Below are 17,555 nucleotides of genomic sequence, written 5' to 3' on the forward strand. Positions count from 1 at the left end.
CCGACAGTGGAGCTGGTGCCGAATTCAATGAACGCCAGGCCGGGCTGTGTTTAGTAAACATTGTCATGCGCAGAATGTGATTCCCTGACGCTTCTGACAGGACCCTGAGCGGGGCTTGGGAGTGTTGGCAGAATCTGTGAGAGCAAGCAGCAGCCCATTGGAGCGCCCTTCAGTGCTGACCTCATCTCCCTTCCCATCCTCGTTGCTGGGAAGCAGCGGGATCTTTTAGAGGAATTCAAGTAATGAAATAACAGCAAGGTGGCAGGGCATTTTTTGCACTCAAATGCATCTCAGGCCATCAACTCCAGCCGGTCATTATTCCTACAAACAGGTTACTCTTTTAAACTGAAATAGGGAGTGGGGGAACAGAACCCCACAACAGCACAGGCTTCTGGATAATATTTTAATGGGACATGCTGTTTCCCGAAGGGGATTCCTAGGGGATGAATGGTTTGTACATCAGCCAGTCAGATTGACTCTCTGAGTGCTCTGATCCTCTCAGGATGTCCCAGCAACTTTGGCTTCTCCTGAATCTGGTTTTACGAGGGTTCCGCTTGGCTGGCTCTGATCGCAAACTGTCGAGAATGGGTTCGTGCTTGGGAAGAGACAGCAACTGCTGCCCAGCAATAGCTGAGCTGTTTGCTGCATGCACTTGCTGTGCCCTTGGCGGGGAGGGAGTTTGCTTTGACCAAGCTAGAGGCTGACCCAGGAGCTTAGTTCTCAGAGGCTGGGACAGATAGGCACCATGCTTCAATTCGTTTTTCACAGAGGGGGCCCGATGCGCTTCCTGGCACTGATCTCCAGGAACTAAAGTACTCAGCGAGTGGGCCCATAGCAAAGGGTGGTCGCTAGTGCTCCATTGTAGAGAACATTTCTGCAGAGGAGCGAGACGGAGCAAACAGCTGGGATGTGCGTTATGCCATTCCACCAAGCTTGGGCTACGTCTATACTGAAGCTGGGACAGCGGCCCAGCTGCAGCGCTTCGGTGTAGATGTTCCCTACAGCAACGGGAGGGGTTCTGCTGCACTTAATCCACCTCCCCAAGGGGCAGTAGCTAGGCCAATGACTAATTCTTCCATCAACCTAGCGCAGGGTGCCCCAGGGGGTAGGTCAGTGTCACTGCCTCACTCAGGGGTGGAGTTTTCACACCCCTGAGCAAGGTCGTCAGGTTCACCTAACGTTTTAGTGTCGACTTGGCCGTAGATAGATCCTCAGCCGTTGCCTGAGACCAGCACCAAACAGATCAGAGATCTGTTTCAATGCTGCTCATTTGGGGCCGGTCCATTGTGAACTTAACTGGTGCTAATGATGTCGTTACACGTCACAGCTCTGCTCATTAAATTTTGTTGGTCAGCCTCTGTTTGTCCTGGCCAACCCACTCACTTCGTGAGAACTGGCCCTATCCTCTCATTAAGAGAACATCCTGGAGAGCTATAAGCATTTTGAATGTCATCAAAGATGTTGCGAGAGTGAGAGGCGTTGCTGTGGAGTCTGAGGATGTGGGAAGCTAAGAGGAAGCAACTTTGTGTCAGTCAGAGTGCCATGCCAGACAGCTGTAATTACTGCTCTTTGGACCGGCATGTACTCCCATCATCTTCCATGCTAGGATGTGGAGTTTGTGCGTGAATTTGATAGTGAAGCATCAAGACTCTTTTCAGAGTAAGAGACTCTGGCTAGGTTTACAATTCTCTGAAGTCTTAGAAGTTCAGCGTTCTCTGAAATATTGACAGCTGGTTACAAATCAAGATCAGAACATGCCACTCCAGAGCTGGGCTTCCCCGGTCCTTAATCAACGAGGGCCAGATTCTGAGATCCTTACTCACATTGGGTTCGGGTTTGACACCGGGAAGAGCTCCAGTGAAGTCAATAGGGACTACTCGTGAATTTTGCTGCCGTTAATAAATTAGAGTAAGGGCATCAGAATCTGCCCCAAAGTGTTTAACAGTGAAGGGGGGAAAGGATTATGGCACAGCAAGAGGCTGTCACTTTCGGTGGCAAAGCGGAGAATCTGCTGTTTGTTTAAACATCTAATGTGGCAATAAGAAATGATTGTTGAGATGTGCCGTGAATGGACGAAGTGGCCTTTGGGTGAATGTCAGACGTGAACCTGACTATAGATTGTGTGTTTACCGAGTGGAAATTAGACCCACTTAGTAGCAAATACAGAGTCTAAGAATTGAGAGTTTTGTGTGGAGAAGTCCATTCAGTTATTGCCTCCAGTGCTTTGGAGACCCTGCCCGTTTGAGTTTCAAACCACACTGAGAGCAGAAGGGAAGTGGAGGAGGGTGTTAGGGAAGTTTTCATAAAAACAAAAGATGCCCATGAAATGAGACTGGCTCCAGACCCATCTTTCCACCCCTGACCCTTTCAGCCCTCCTCCCCATTTGCAAAATAACATTCAGACCAAGATATTTGCAAAACTGGACCCACTCCTGCTTATCCAAACTGTGCAGTTGAGATTTGAGCCACTCTTTGTGTGATTTTTGCAAAACCCAGACCTGACTGACAAGGGCTTGCAAACCCCCAGCGATCCCTGATTTTTCCTGTCTCTAGCTGTGCGCACAGGGGTTGGTTTCCTTGGGTCAAACATTTTTACAATGTGTCTCGAGCCTTTTATTTCCAAAGGGAAGATTAACTATTTCCCTGCTGAGGGTGACAGCTTCTTTCAATATTTAATTTAGGGTTACTCCAGCAATAAAGCTGTCTAGTGCTTGCCTTTAAAGTCTCCTGTCCCACAGCCTGTCCTTTCCCTATGAACATCTGTCCCCTCTAATTCTCCCCTGGGCTCTGTGGTGCTGATGAGAACTGTCCCCTTCACTTTCTTTCCCAAAGAACCTGGAGAAGCAGATGCGCCAGCTAGCCGTCATCCCCCCCATGCTATACGATGCTGACCAGCAGCGAATTAAATTCATCAACATGAACGGCCTGATGGACGACCCCATGAAGGTGTATAAGGACCGGCAGGTGATGAACATGTGGAGCGAACAGGAGAAGGAGACCTTTCGGGAAAAGTGAGTGGACTGAGAAGTAGCTGACCGTAGCCAATGGGAATCAGGTGTTGGGAAGCGTGGCGTACGGGCTGGATAACAACTTGAGCACTAGGCCCTGGGTTGCACCGGCAATATGGTGGTAGTGGAAAGCAGTGGTATATTCTGTGATGACACCCTAGTTACCAGTGCATGCACGGCAGTGTGTTTTGGAAGCTGAATTCCTTGCAGGAGCTTGAATGGCTGCTGGGCTGTGTAGATAGCAATGACTGGTGAATCACAAAGGTTTTTTAGAAAAACTCTAAATGGTGGTATCTGTGCCAGGCAGTCTGATAACTTGGGTGAGACTGAACCTAGAAAAAAGGACCAAGGTGCAAGCCAGAATATGCCCAAGAGAAGCCGATCTAAAGGTTTGGTTTGGTATGGGGAGCCATTGGAATAGACACCCTGGTTACGAAAGGGGAAATGCATACTTTGAACTAGACAAGGTCACTGGGCTCATCTCATCTCAAGCCTTATCTGGAGAGGTTCTTTGGAGACTTCCAGTCTGTCCTGGTTTTCTCCGTGTCAGGAATACCTTTGATGGCCTTCCTCATAGTTGTTACTTCCACACGCAACTGAAGCAAGCAATTGCAAAGACCCTGTATTATTAGCCTTTTTAAATATATTGTGTCTCCCAGGCCATCAAAACTGCAATATTGCACCTGGAATGATGCATAGGTTAATTATTTAAAGTAAAATGTAAGGAAAATGCAAGGATCAGGCCTGGTTAATGACGCTAGAAGATTCCATGCATGACTGTTGCATTGTCCATGCACGATGGTTTCATTTTTGTCAGGGTGGGCCATCCAAAGTGCAAGCTGCACGTACAATACAATTTACAGACATTGACAAAACTCAGCTTGACCTGACTTCAATCTCTCCAACCCATGAAACTGAATGGGACCCTGGGTCCTGCCGTCGTTCATCACCGACACACTCAGATAAAAATAGGTAACCCTTGCAACTTGTCCTGGGATCAGTTTAACCAGACTTACTCAGAACTTAAGGCAGATTCCAGTTCCGTTCAAGTTGGACAAAGGTTCAGGTTGCTTTATTTTACGCAGACCTCTGAGCAACTCCAAACTTGGCCTTGTGTAATGCCAGTAGAGAAGTAGAGTGTTACGTTGTTGTTCTATTGTTGTTATCGTGATTACAACTAGAAGCCCCAGTTTGCCCTTATTGTGCTGTGCAGATGCACCATGGAAAAAACCATTCCTGCCTTAAAGAACACAGCATGGAAGTATGGCCCTGCCTGAAGACAATCAGGGTCCCTTTGAAAGCACAACTCCCCCATGGTACCAGAAGTCTGTCTGAGTGTTAGCAGCCTTGCGAGTGCTGACTTTGAAGAGGCATATTGTTGTTTGCATTGCTCTGCTCTGAATATGAAGAGTCATGCATATTTATAAAACTGCAGCAAAACCAAGTTCCTTGATCAGCCGTTTGTTTATACGTTTAGTACACGACAAACAGTCTCAGATCTGTGATGTGATCCCACTTTGTTAGTGTGTCTCTGATTCTTTTTTAACATCTCAGTTTCTCCTTTACTCACATGCCCCAGAAGAGCTCTCCAGGGTGTGGTATTATATTTGTATAGATTCACACGTTAGGACACGTGATGTAACAGCCTGCAGCTGCAGATGGGTAATGTTTAAAGGGATCTTTATTGTAAGCTTCCAAGCGCTGCGTTCCCACTGCTCCATCCTCCGCACTAGCCACCTCCCACATGCTCAGTGCCCCCATTTATGTTCTCTTGTTGCCCCGGGAAAGCCATCTGCTGGCTGCAGCTCTGACTAGCTCCCGCTCTGCTGCAGTCATTGATTACAGTGACCATCCTTAGGGCAGTCTGAGTCCTGATTCTAGTCTCCCTTCAGCATGTATAAAGCAGGAATAGCACCACCCAAGTCAACAGTTACGCTGGGATAATAAAGCCGGTGCAGTTAGACCAGAATCAGGCTCTGTGTCTGTGAAGCCTTGTACGGACGTTGATCGTTCAAACCTGACAACACCCCTGTGAGTTAACCAGTGACCTTACATGCTCAGGGAAACTGAGGCAGGGAGGTTCTGACTTGCCCAACGCCGTACAGAGAATCGGCAGCTGAACCAAGGTCTGGAGCTGGACTTCAAGCCTCACGTATGTTTCATTAGAACGTTCGGCCTCTTAGACCTCTGCCTTCCATCGGAGAAAGCAGCCAGCCCATACTGTGCAGTTGTTGTCTACAGAAAGTTTTCCCGAGGCAGAGATTTTACCGATTCCGTAACGCTGAGTCAGACGTGTGACTGCACAGGAGGCCCTCAGGACGGTTTGACTTGTGCCAGGCTGGGTTCTGTCCGCTGTCAGAGAGCCGCTCGCTCTGGGAGCAGCACAAATCCAGCCAGGGGCACTTCTGGGCCAGGGTCAATTGTGTTGAACTCCCAGTTGAATTCCCGTTCCACTGCGTTCCACTACGCTGAGGCTAAGGGAGCAGTTTTGTCCGGGGGACCCAGGCAAGGTATTTTGTTTAAACATGGACAGTCCTTAGCCATAGGTAAGCTGGCTTTCCTTTGGCAATGTACCAGTTTGTTTTTCCCTTGCAGGCCAAACACTCTTCAGTCCTGTCCCACTAGTTAAAGAGGAGGGGTTAGTTAGAGGAGCTGTTGCTTTTTGCATTGTAGGCTCTCTCCCCGCTGGAGGTGCAGCCGCTCAGAGGCACTATTAGCTGCTCCAGTTGGGGTATAGCCCGCTGACACCGTGTGTGTTCTGCAAAGGAGGAAAAGCCCCTCCAAGCCTCCATCGCCCTGTCAATCTCTTGGGTAACTCAGAAGCCTGCTAAGTCCTCGTGTTGTCCTGCAGTTCCAGCAACAAGCTGAAATAACACATGAAAGGAGGCTGTTTCCCCCATTTGGGGTTGCGCTGTTTTAATTACCCACTGTGCTGTCTTTAAACATAGGGGGGAGAGAGCGCATTAAAAGCCAGGCTTTAACAGACCCATGTGATGATGCATCTGTTCAGACAGGGTTCGTTAGCTGGCAACATTTGGAACCCTTTGTCCCTCGTAGTTTGGGGTGTTTCTTACAGTAGCCAGCCCTCTGTCATGCCGGCCGAAAGGTGAGAGGAAATGGGGTGGTTTATAATGGCTCACAGTTGCGTTCAGGTGAACTTCCCATGAAATAGTTTTCTAAGACCCCAGTCCCCACCTGTAGCCAGTGCCCAGGTAACGTGGCACCAGCCAGTCCCCACCCGGACCCAGTGCCGAGGTAACGTGGCACCAGCTAGCACGTTCTGTTCTCTGCACCAGGAGATGTTTTTCAGACATGAAGCTGTTAAATCACAGTGAAACCTGCACTAAGGATCCTTTCCTACAGGCAAACCCCTGCCTTGGGCAACCACTTCAAAGGATGTCCAAGATTCCCAGGCCACGTTTGCTCAGCCTTTGCTTAAGGATCAGCCCGTTTCTTGCTGGTCACTTATATGTCTGCAGGTTCGACTCCAGACGTTAATTCCATGTTCCTTTAGCACATCATTGCCAGCTACCGAGATACTGCTCGGGAGACTATGCTCGGTCTTTTCTCATCCTTCCCCTTCTCAGGCCAGATTGGGTCTTTGCAGCTGCAGGCTGGTGTTCTTGGCATCAGAGCTCCAGGCTCAGTTGCAGCGTAAACCAAGCCGCAGGTGGTGGCGTCACTAGCCCCTAGATTCTTTGGTAGATCATCCATCATCATAAGAATGTAGATGGGGAAATCTCATGACCATTTAAAGCCATGGCTTCTAACCTCTCTTGGCGCCTCTATCAGTTCATCAGAGTATGGGGGAAATGCATATGTGGAGGGTGGCTGAACTGCATAGCCGATGCATCCCTAGCTTCGCAGACCTACAGCCGCGTGCCCCTCACTGAAGGGGAGAGCTGCCCAAGCAGAGTAGCTGTGTGTGGTGGGGAGGGGATTGTTCCAAACCCTCCTTATGAGAACACCGTGCACCATGCCTGCTGTGTGAGCTGCTATGGTCAGCACTCACCCTGTTGAATGGCAGGCAGGCAGTGATGGCGTGATGGCGCCCAGCACAGGGAGGGATGGAGGGGGACACTCAGGACACACCAGAGCCAGAACCCTTGGGTGCTAGCACCGATAGACTTGTTTGGTGAATGCCTGGCTCTACTGAAGTCAATGGCAAAGCTCTCATTGACTTCAGTGGGGTCAGAATCGTCACCTCTTGCCTTTCTCAGGCTGGGTGAGCAAAACTGCAGGGAAACAGGCAGGCGAGCGTTTGGGTCTTTTACTGGAAGGGGCTGAGTGAGTTTGATGCTCTCCCAGGAGCGCAGCTTCCATGCCTGGCTCTCACTTCTCCTAGGGGACTTCTGACCAGCAGCTGGGCCTGGTGGTGCCAAGGCATTTTAATCATGCTTAGTGATTTCCCTGTAACTTCCTCGCAAAGGGAAAACAAATGAGCCGTTTCAAACTCCTCGCTCTCTCCTACGCTTGGCACTTAAAGGGAATTGGTTGCAATCTTCTGCCTCTCTTTCCTTCGGCAGGGCTTGAGAGAGGCTGACATGAAGTGGAGTAGTTGTTAGGCCTTCCTGTTGTATGTGATTTAGCTGATTGCTGAAGACTGCTCCATGGCACTATCTGCTTCAAGATGCTGAAGTTTCTTGTCCTATGTCTTCTCTCCTTCCCTGCCCTGCTATGCAAACCTGTGGAATAAACGCCAAAATACTGGGGCTGGGGTTGAGGGGAGGAGACACTTTCTCCCCCACCTTCAACTCCCAGTCAACAAAACTTGAATGGGCTACATTGAAAGTTCTCCTCTTTCTGGGAAGCTGCCTCATCAGGACAAATAAATATTTTCTCAAACCAATGAGTCACTTGAAAAGCTCCCTCCCACCGCCCCACTGCCCTCTGCCTTTCCGATTCCAGGCTCGCTCTGCCAGCAGATGGAGTGCTGCCGGCAGCTGCAAGGCCAGAGCTAGGGATCACAAAGGCAAACAGAGAGAACAAACAGAGAGATCTCCCGGCTTTCACTTTAATCTTCTGTCTCTTGCTCTCCTAGGTTCATGCAGCATCCAAAGAATTTTGGTGTGATTGCTTCATTTTTGGACAGGAAGGTAAGTTGATTTGGTTTGTAACGAAGTGATTTTAAACCCCTTATCTGTCGCTGTCTTTCATTTATCTCAAGTGTTTCTCTAGCATCCGTCCCCAAAGTATCTAATGCACAGAACTATTCCTCCTGTTGAAAAACCTTTTTAGAATGCCCGGTGTTGCCACAGAGTCTCTTTCATCAAAGAATCAGTCACTTTATAAATCCTGTATTTGCTGTGGAAAGGCAGCTACTTCTGGGGCAGAGGGAGCCAGCGAGGTGGCTGCACACTAGCCAGAGGAGGGAAAGTGCTGGCCAAGGACGTCCGGGCATAGCCCTACTTTTATGAGAGAACGTGGGACTGGAATGTCTGTGGAGAGCAGGCAAGGACCTTCGTTTTTATGGTCTCATCTGAATGACCCCACATGAAATGAAGTAGATGGGTCTTGGCTCAGCTTGGAAGGGTGCGAGGTGGAGTCATCTCTAAAGGGATTTGGAGCTCAGGGTCCCAGGGTGTCAAACCTACGGTGTAGGCAGCTAAACCCACGCCTCTGCTTTATCTCACATTTTGTAGGCATCTCCCATCAACTGGACTGCCCTGTATTGGGGGGTAGCAGACATCCGTCGTGCCCTGTACAGTGTGCTGCCCCTGTCTCGGCTCAGGGCTGGACCCCAGAGATGTTGTGACTAGTAACCCACTGATCTCTTGCATTATCGTTTTTCTTTTTTTAATTCTGAAAAACCATCAATAGCCAAGAGGTTTTTTGTGATGGGTAGACACTGAAAGGGCCCGAGCTCACCAGTGCGCGTTCCTGATGGATTGATTTACATCAAGGGACTTTCCTGACCCCCACTAGTTGGACAAACAGAGGAAATATTTGAAAAGCAGACCCCAGAGCACAGTGAATCTTCTGTTCCTCCCAAGACAAAACAAGTAATCTGTACGAGAGCGGGGCAGCCTGGAGGTTTGGGTGGTGTCATATCAGTAAATCCTAAATGGGCCCAATGTCGCGGCATCTGGGAAGGAAGTCTCTAGGCTAGCACTCCAGTCCTAGCCCTTTTGACCTGTAGATCTAAAACACTTTGCAAAGGAGGGAAGCATCATTATTGCCACTTTACAGATGGGGAAATTGAGGCAAAGAGCAAGGAAGTGACTTGCCCAAGGTCACACAGCAGGTCAGTGGCAGAGGTGGGAATAGAGTCCAGGTCTCCTGAGTCCCAGACCAGTGTGCTAGCAAAGAGACTGCCCTTCCTCTAAAAGGATGGGATCTGCTAGGACATGGCCAGCCACTTATTGTCCTGGTTGTCCAAGTTGCAAACCAGCTTCTGTCTCAGGGGAATATCATCATAGCCTGGATTAACACACTCAGTTTCTGGAGCAGAAAGCTCCACTTTTCATCCCAACTGGCAAACAGGGCAATAGACACACAGACCCTCTTCTAGAAAGCCTAGCAGGCACATGGCCTATGAAACACCAAGATCTTCCCAGTTCTTCCACGTCATTAAGTCAAATTTGTTATGCCTTGGCTGGTACCAGCAGTCTGCTCTCTCTTCCAAGCCATAACATGTCTCTGCATTTTAGTTATACTCTTTTACAACACAGGCTGTAATTATGGGACCCAACGTGTCCACTCGCCTGTTGTGATGGCAGTCGGAGAGAGATGCTCAACATAATCAACTAATAAATTTTTAAATTTGTTTTTCAAACATTTGAAATCGTTTGTAGTGATCTTAGCCCATGGAACAGGTGACTGTGTGTGTGTGTGTGTGTGTGTGTACGTGTAATCGGGGCTATGGAAAGGGATCCAATTAACACTTTAGAACAACCAGACTCTGTTTTGCAAACAGCTTTATTCTCCCTGCGTGACTACAACAGCCGTGTCGGCAGATACTGTGCAGCCTACTTATCCTGTCAACAGAGCCGCCTCTGTGCGTGCAGAGCTGCTCACTGTGCGGCTGCCTTCTGTACTAGAGCACCATCGTGTTCCAAACTCCCCTTTCTCCGGTTTTCTAATGCAACTGGTCCATAGGTCGTTGCTCTAGGCCGGGGCCTGCCTCTCTCTCAGCATTGTAATTGGAATCCAGGCAGCAGCTTCTGAATGCAGAGGACTCAGTATGTCAGATTGACAGTGAAATGTGTTCAAGCCAGCAGTTGTGGGATCTAGCACTGCCGGCGCTCTATTCTGGATGGGGGGCACTGATAGGAAGGGGTCCCAGCTCATCACTCTAAAGTTTGCTGGGTGTTGAGTGCCCTGGGCATGCATGGGGGCTTGCTCTGTTCCATGGCTGAGCATTTCTCCTAAATTGCTGGGCCCATCCTGAGCTCTCAAGGGAAAGCCTTGCTCTGGACGGGTGTGGGAATGTTTTTTTTTTTGCCCTGCATACCTCCGGTAATCGAAAGAAACCCTGCTGTATCGGGGTCTGGACACATGCAGTGTGTCACGTGTGCCCAAACGCACAGTGCTGGAATCCTGCGCTCTGAAAGAATGCTAGTGTCAAAAGTGCCGTGCTCCGTAACTTCCTGTGTCGTTACAGACGGTGGCAGACTGCGTGCTCTATTATTACCTGACCAAGAAGAGTGAGAACTACAAGAACCTGGTGAGGAGGAATTATCGACGAAGGGGGAAGAATCAGGTAAGAGGTGAAGACGGATGCACGGGACCTTTAGCCCAGGGGTTCTCAAACTGGGGGTCGGGACCCCTCGGGGGGTTGCGAGGCTATTACATGGGGGGTCGCGAGCTGTCAGCCTCCACCCTAAACCCCGCTTTGCCTCCAGCATTTATAATGGGGTTAAATATATTAAAAAGTGTTTTTAATTGATAAGGGGGGTTGCACTCAGAGACTTGCTACGTGAAAGGGGTCACCAGTACAATAGTTTGAGAACCACTGCTTTAGCCGGTCTCTCCTCCTGACCACACAGCAGCAATCTTTTATATTCACAGCCCACAAGTGTCAGGTTAAGGTGACCCATACCCGATCATTCCTCCTCTCCCCAGGGAGTGGGTGGCCTGGTGGCTGGCCGCAGTGGCTCTTCCCATGAGGGCACTGATCTTGGAATTGAAAAGCTATTTGGGGCCTTGTCGTGGTCAGAGCGGTTCACTGACTGGCTCTCGAGGTGTTGTCGTCTGGGAAGTGGTGACATTTATATATTCTCCTCCTCCCCAGCTTATCAGTAGATTTAAAAAAGAGACTATTTAAAAAGGGAATTCGTGCTTGTGAAAGACCCAAGAGGTTGGAGTCCTCTGCGTACACAGTAGATACAGTCTAGGCAGTAGAATAAGTTTCCCCTAGCTGTCTACCACTGCACCTCACTGCCATGGCTCTAGGGACCACCAGCCTTACGGGTGAGAAGAATATTCAGTCCCCTTGGGCCATTTAGATCTTTGCCTCCCTCAGACTGTCAGCAAAGGTAACTGTTGTGGCAGTGGCTTTTGTGATACGGATCCTTGATATGTATCTGCTCCTTGGGAACTCAGCTGAGACCACTGAACTCATTTCACAGACAACCGAAAAGAACTGGCAGTGGCGTGTGGTCACCCTGTGCGGTCAGCTCCAGGGCTAGATTTGAGCCAGTGACTGAAAGGTCACATGAACTCTGCCACTGAGATTTTCCAAGCTGTCTAAGGGAACTGGGTGTCCACGTCTCTTAAGCAGCATCGGCCGTCTCAGCCCACACCTTTAACCCAGTGGAAAGTGTGCTGGTGAATCCCGAACCTTTAGGAACCGTCCATTTCACCGAAGGGGGGCGGGGAGAATCTATTTAGATAACGTGATGCTAGGGAGGGGGAAAAAGGCTAATGCCATTCTTCCTTGTCCTATTATATTATTAACATAAGCAGTTCATCCTGATGCCTTGCTATAAGAGGTACTTGTCTGATTGGAAGGGAGATGGGTAGCTTTACCCCAATTTGATCTCCACAGCATTAAGACCCCAGAATAGTTAGCACATGATGAATACCACAGACTGGCCCAATTTTCTCTTCTCTTTTTCAGACTTAGAAATGGAAAAGGCCTATTAGGTGATCCATCTCCCTGCAAACATGGGATGGTTCCCTGCAGTACATTTTCTAGTGTTGACCATGGTCTGTTTTGTTAGATCACAGCAACTAGGACGTGAGGCCACGTTCATTCCTTGCTCATATCAGAGGCACATGGCTAATTCTGATTTCAGTGTTGAATTGAGCAAGTAACAGGCACGGGAAGTGAATTTACCACCCTCCTCTGCTTGTAGATGTGCACCTGTGTGGTGACATACCTGCATATACTTCACTTAGTGTGTTTTATTTACATTTTAGGTTATAAACCATACTTGCTTACAAAAAGTCCCCGGGGGCTTGCTCACAATTAATGAATGGGCCTATGTGTGATCACTAGAAGTAGGGTTCTGTCATTTTGGAGGCTTGTAAATGTCAAGCATTTGGAATTTGAGGATATTGATTAAAATAAGAGTGTCGATCGGAAGTTTTGAAGGGGTATGTGGAATAATCAAGCCTTTATTAAATCTATTATTATTACCAAGCGCCCAGAAGTGTGCTAGGTGCTTCGCAGAAAAAGGAAAGCTGTATGGACAGATTTTCCATGGGCGTAATTTGGCATCGTTCTGTTGAAATCAGTGCATGGGTTGATTGGATGGAGGTGGTGAAGTACAAGGGAACAATGAGACAAAACAGGGTTGGTATGAGAATTCGTGGTCTCAGCGCATAAGGTTTTCAGAAACCCTGCAGCTGTCTGAACAGGAGAAAGGGGGCTTCTATGCAACCTTCGTAACATCAGTCTGCATTCCACCTTGTTAACTAGAATTGATGCAGTTAAAGCATTGAACTTGCCATTCTAGATAGAAGAGATTTAAACATGAGAAACTGGGATTTAGTAGAGCGGGGGGAAAAAAAAGAAATGTAGTGTTTGTCGTAGCAGAGCATGCAGCTAAATGCAGATAGACATCGCGTTTCAGCTGGGTCTTTTGTTGCTCTGTTTATTCTTTTGAGAAGGCAATATTGGTGGTTTTATTTGCTTTGAGGAAAGAGAGGTGCTCAGGGCGAGTAGGAGATAATTATAAGATGAAATGAGCTTTTCTAATGTCAAGACTGTCATTGTGGTCTAGTTATTAGAACATAAATTTAAAAAATTCCCATAGCTGCTCTGGCCGATTGTCCCCTGGCAAAGGATATTCCTTGTACAGCTGCTGTTTACTGCTGAAATAGCTCTTGCTGCAATCAGGGACTTCGCAGGCTCTACATAATAAAACCAAGGAGGTTGGTGTTCTAACTCAGAATGTGGGCTCAATGGTTGGTATGTTTTCCAAACTAGAATGAGAGAAAGGTGAGCAAATCTGATATCCTGTCATTCCTACTCCCCCCCTCACCAACATGCTAACACTCTCTAAAATAATGATTTTGAATTCAATTTAAAAAATCACACTGCAGTGCCCTTTGGCCTTTCAGCACTGGATCATTTAACAATTTAAGGGCAATTCATAATCTTGAAGTTAGTCTTAATACCTTAACCCCAGATAGAGTACAAAGTTAATTACATACTGTCTTTATGTCTGTGTTTTGTCAGGCGTTCTACAAGCAGATAACAAGCTTAGCTAATACACATGAGCTTGTGTTAATGGGGGATTTTAACTTCCCTGATTACCTGTTGGAAGACTCTTACATAATATGCAAAACATAATATGTCCTGCAAGTTCTTAGCATGTGTAGGGAACAACTTTCTGATTCAAAAAGTTTAGGAAACAACTTGGGGGTCATCCATTTTGATCCGGTTTTGACCAACAGAGATGAATTGGTTGCGAAGGGGAAGATGGTTGGGAAGTTGGGAAGAAGTGAACATGATGTGATAGAATTCAAGATCCTAAGGAAAGGAGGACATGAGAACAACAAACCAAGGACACTGGATTTCAAAAAGGCAGATTTCAACCAACTCAGAGAAATAGCAAGCAGGATCCTATGGAAAGACCAACTGGGGGGAAAAAAAGAGTCAGAGGGCTGGCAGTTGCTAAAAGATGTAATACAGGAGGCTCAACATTAAGCTGTTCCGACACAGAGGAAAGAGAAGAGCCACAGAAGACCAGCATGGCTGCACAAGGAACTTTTTAGCTATCTGAAAACCAAAAGGAACGGAGGGGCATGTCCCCAAGGAAGTATAATGGGAATAGTGCGAGCATGTAGGGACAGAGTCAGGAAAGCCAAGGCAAAGAATGAGTTACAGCTGGCAAGAAATGTTAGAGACAACAAGAAGGGGTTCTACAAATAGGTTAGACACACACAAAAAAGATCAGGGATGGTATGCGTCCTCTGCTCAGTGGAGAAGGTGAGCTGGTAACAGAGGATGATCGGAAGCCGGAGCTGCTTAACGCCTACTTTGTTTCAGTCTTCACACAAAAAATAACGTGACCAGATAGATGACTAGTGAAGTTAACGTAGACAATACAGAGGGAGGGATGCAGATCAAGATAAGTAAAGAACACATCAGAGATCTTCTGACTAATCTGAATGAATTCAAATCAGCGGTGCCTGGTGCTATTCACCCCAGGGTGCTGAAGGAATTAGCTAAAGAAATCTGAGCCATTGGCAATATTATTTGCAAACTCATGGATGACAGGAGAGGTCCTGGAAGCCTGGAGCAGGGCTAACGTAGGGCCCATCTTTAAAAAGGGGGGGGAAAGGAGAAGCTGGGGGACTATAGACCGGTCAGCCTGACCTAGATCCCTGGGAAGCTACTAGAGCAATGTCTAAAACATTCAATTTGCGAATACTCGGAGGATGAAGGGGTGATCACTAGCAGCCAGCATGGATTTACCAAGTACAAATCATGCCAAGCCAGCTTGATTTCCTTCTTTGACAAGATAACTGGTTTAGTGGTTAGGGGGAATGCAGTGGACATAATATACCTGGACTTTAACAAGGCTTTTACTGTAGTACCACATGACATTCTGTTAAGTAGCTGGAGAAATGGAGGCTCGGTGGAACTGCCATTAAGTGGATACATAATCGGTTAAACAACCGCAAACAAAGAGTAACTATTAATGGACTGTCAGATTGGAGGTAGGTCTCAAGTGGGGTTCCACGAGGATCTGTACTGGGTTCAGTGTTGTTTAACATCTTTATTAATTACCTGGATGAAGGAATACAGAGCATACTGATCAGATTTGCAGGAGAGTTGCCAACACTTTGGAGGGTAATGCTAAAAATTCAAAGGGATCCTGATAAATTGGAGAACTGGGCTATAGACAACAAAATGAAATTCAACAAAGACAAATGTAAGGTGCTACACTTAGAGAAGAAAAACCAAATGCACAAATTCAGAATGGAGGATAACTGGCTTGGCAGCAAGACCTCTGAGAAGGATCTGGGAGTTGTGGTGGATCACAGCCTCAATATGAGTTAGCAATGTGATGCTGTTGCAAAAAAAGCAAATGCAATTTGAAGTTTGCATTAACAAAGGCACAGCAGACAAATCACGGGAGGTGACTGTACCGCTTTACTCGGTGCTGGTTAGGCCTCAGCTGGAATACTGTGTCCAATTTTGGTTACCAATGTATAAAAAGGATGTAGAGAAACTGGAAGGGATCCAGAGGCGAGCGACAAAGATGATCAAAGGGATGGAACGCAAGCCATATGAGCAAAGGCTGAAGAAATTGGTTATGTGTAGTTTGGAAAAGAGGAGATTAAGGGGGGATATGATAGGGGTCTTCAAATACTTGAAAGGCTGCCTTAATAAGATGGAGAAATATTATTCTCGCTTGCCACAGAGGGCAGGACAAGAGGCAATGGGTTCAAACTACGGCATAGCAAATTTAGATTGTTTCAGGAAAAACTTTCTAACGGTAAGAACAGTAGGACAATGGAACAGATGCCTAGAGAAGTCATGGACGCTCCTTCGCTGGAGAGTTGCAAAAGGAGGCTGGAGCCATCTGTCTTGGATGGGTTAGACACAACAAATGCTGCATCTGGGCAGGGGGGTAGACAAGATGACCCTTGCGGTCCCTTCTAACCCTGTGGTTCTACGAGTCTATGAATTCTTTACCTTTTTCAAAAACACAGTTTTCTAATATATAGTTTCATCATCACTCTAAAACTTTAAAAAAAAAATCCGATCAAATATTACCGTGCACGTTACTAAACAGTTACTGCACTGGGTTGAATTGAAATTTACATGCAGGCACACATGCATGGAGGGTGTAAACTCTTCAGGACTTCCAAGACACAGTCTCCTTCAATGACTTACTCAGCTTCAAATTCACTTCATGGTATGAGGGAATGTGTTGCTTCAGTCTTGTGTACGTGGCGAATCTGACTGGCTTAGCTCTAGCCGAATAACTAATCTGCTCTTCCAGTCTAACTTCCCCATGTAGGCGCTCTGTTTTGGAATAAAAATGACTTCATTCCATTACAAATTACTCCATGCAGCCTAGTTCTTGTGGAATAAAGTCCCTTTTATTCCAGAATCGAGAGCCTAGCCAGAGGAGTATACCTGAGAAGCTACAACGCGGTAGTAACTGCGGTAGCTGTGCTGGGCGGTTTCCTCACACAGACAAGTCCTAAGTGAAAGCCTCACTCCAACTGCAGGAAGGCAGGTGGCGCAGCACAGCTGGGGGCAGTGTCAGGATGCGGTGGATTGTCCGGCTATAGAAAGTCACCGGTTGACTCAGACAATGAGAGGGAGCCTGTGATGTTTCTCCTCACGCCTCAGCCAAAGTGTATCAATCAGGCTGTTGGGCTCGGGGTCAGTTTCATAGATCAGTTGCTAACTAAGCCAACTGCCGTGGCCAGGATGATTCAGAGGTAAATGAAGTCATCTGGCTAAGTGTAAACCCCCCCGCGCTGAGTCCCTGGGCAGGCCCACAGGATATGCTGTCATGGCTCTCCTGCTTGGCGTTGCAGTCAGCACTCAGATATTCCACAGTGAAAGCTGCTTCCTCGAAAGTGTCAGAGCTAATGAACATTCTGTATCCTCTCCACTGACGGCAAAACAAACTGCCCATCCTTACTGCGCAGGAGACCACAGCTGTATTTTCCCCTATGTAGTGACATTTGAGCCGGCATGTTGCAGTGATTGAAGTAGGGAGCTGGGAGCCAGAAGTCCTGTTCCAAGTGACTACGAGTGACTCACTATATGACCTTGGCCCTTGGGCAGCTTGAATAGTTCTTGCCAGGCCTGAGAAACATTTTCCCATGCCCACCCTCCCCTGTCCTCTGCCAAAAAAGCAATTGCATTATTTTTACAGACTGCTGTCCCACACCCAAAAGAAACCCATTTCTTGTCCCCCGCGGTCATTGCAGTAATGTGAAGGAACAACACAAGCTCTGACTTTATAAACACGCCGTTCATTTTACGTAAACACTGTGTCAGACTGTTAAACTGTTGAGCTATTAAATATCTGCAGCAGAGACATGGCATGTTGGGCAAACTTTCCTTACGTTGTGTGTGTCTGACTCCATTTATTGGATGGGCATATGTAAGGCATATTGGGAGTT

General features: G+C 47.5%; 1 protein-coding gene across 9 annotated transcripts in view; it reads left to right on the plus strand.

The window, feature by feature from the left end:
• NCOR2 (nuclear receptor corepressor 2) overlaps positions 1-17,555 on the plus strand; it is a 395,163-nt gene that overhangs the window by 252,418 nt on the left and 125,190 nt on the right. For all 9 annotated transcript variants that reach the window (XM_054006074.1, XM_054006082.1, XM_054006083.1 and 6 more), the window contains exons 12-14: positions 2,833-3,011; positions 8,050-8,104; positions 10,612-10,710. In XM_054006074.1, the coding sequence (XP_053862049.1) occupies positions 2,833-3,011; positions 8,050-8,104; positions 10,612-10,710 (333 nt within the window). The remainder of the gene's footprint in view (positions 1-2,832; positions 3,012-8,049; positions 8,105-10,611; positions 10,711-17,555) is intronic.

Source organism: Malaclemys terrapin, chromosome 16, assembly GCF_027887155.1.
Source record: "Malaclemys terrapin pileata isolate rMalTer1 chromosome 16, rMalTer1.hap1, whole genome shotgun sequence".
Lineage (NCBI taxonomy): Eukaryota > Metazoa > Chordata > Testudines > Emydidae > Malaclemys > Malaclemys terrapin.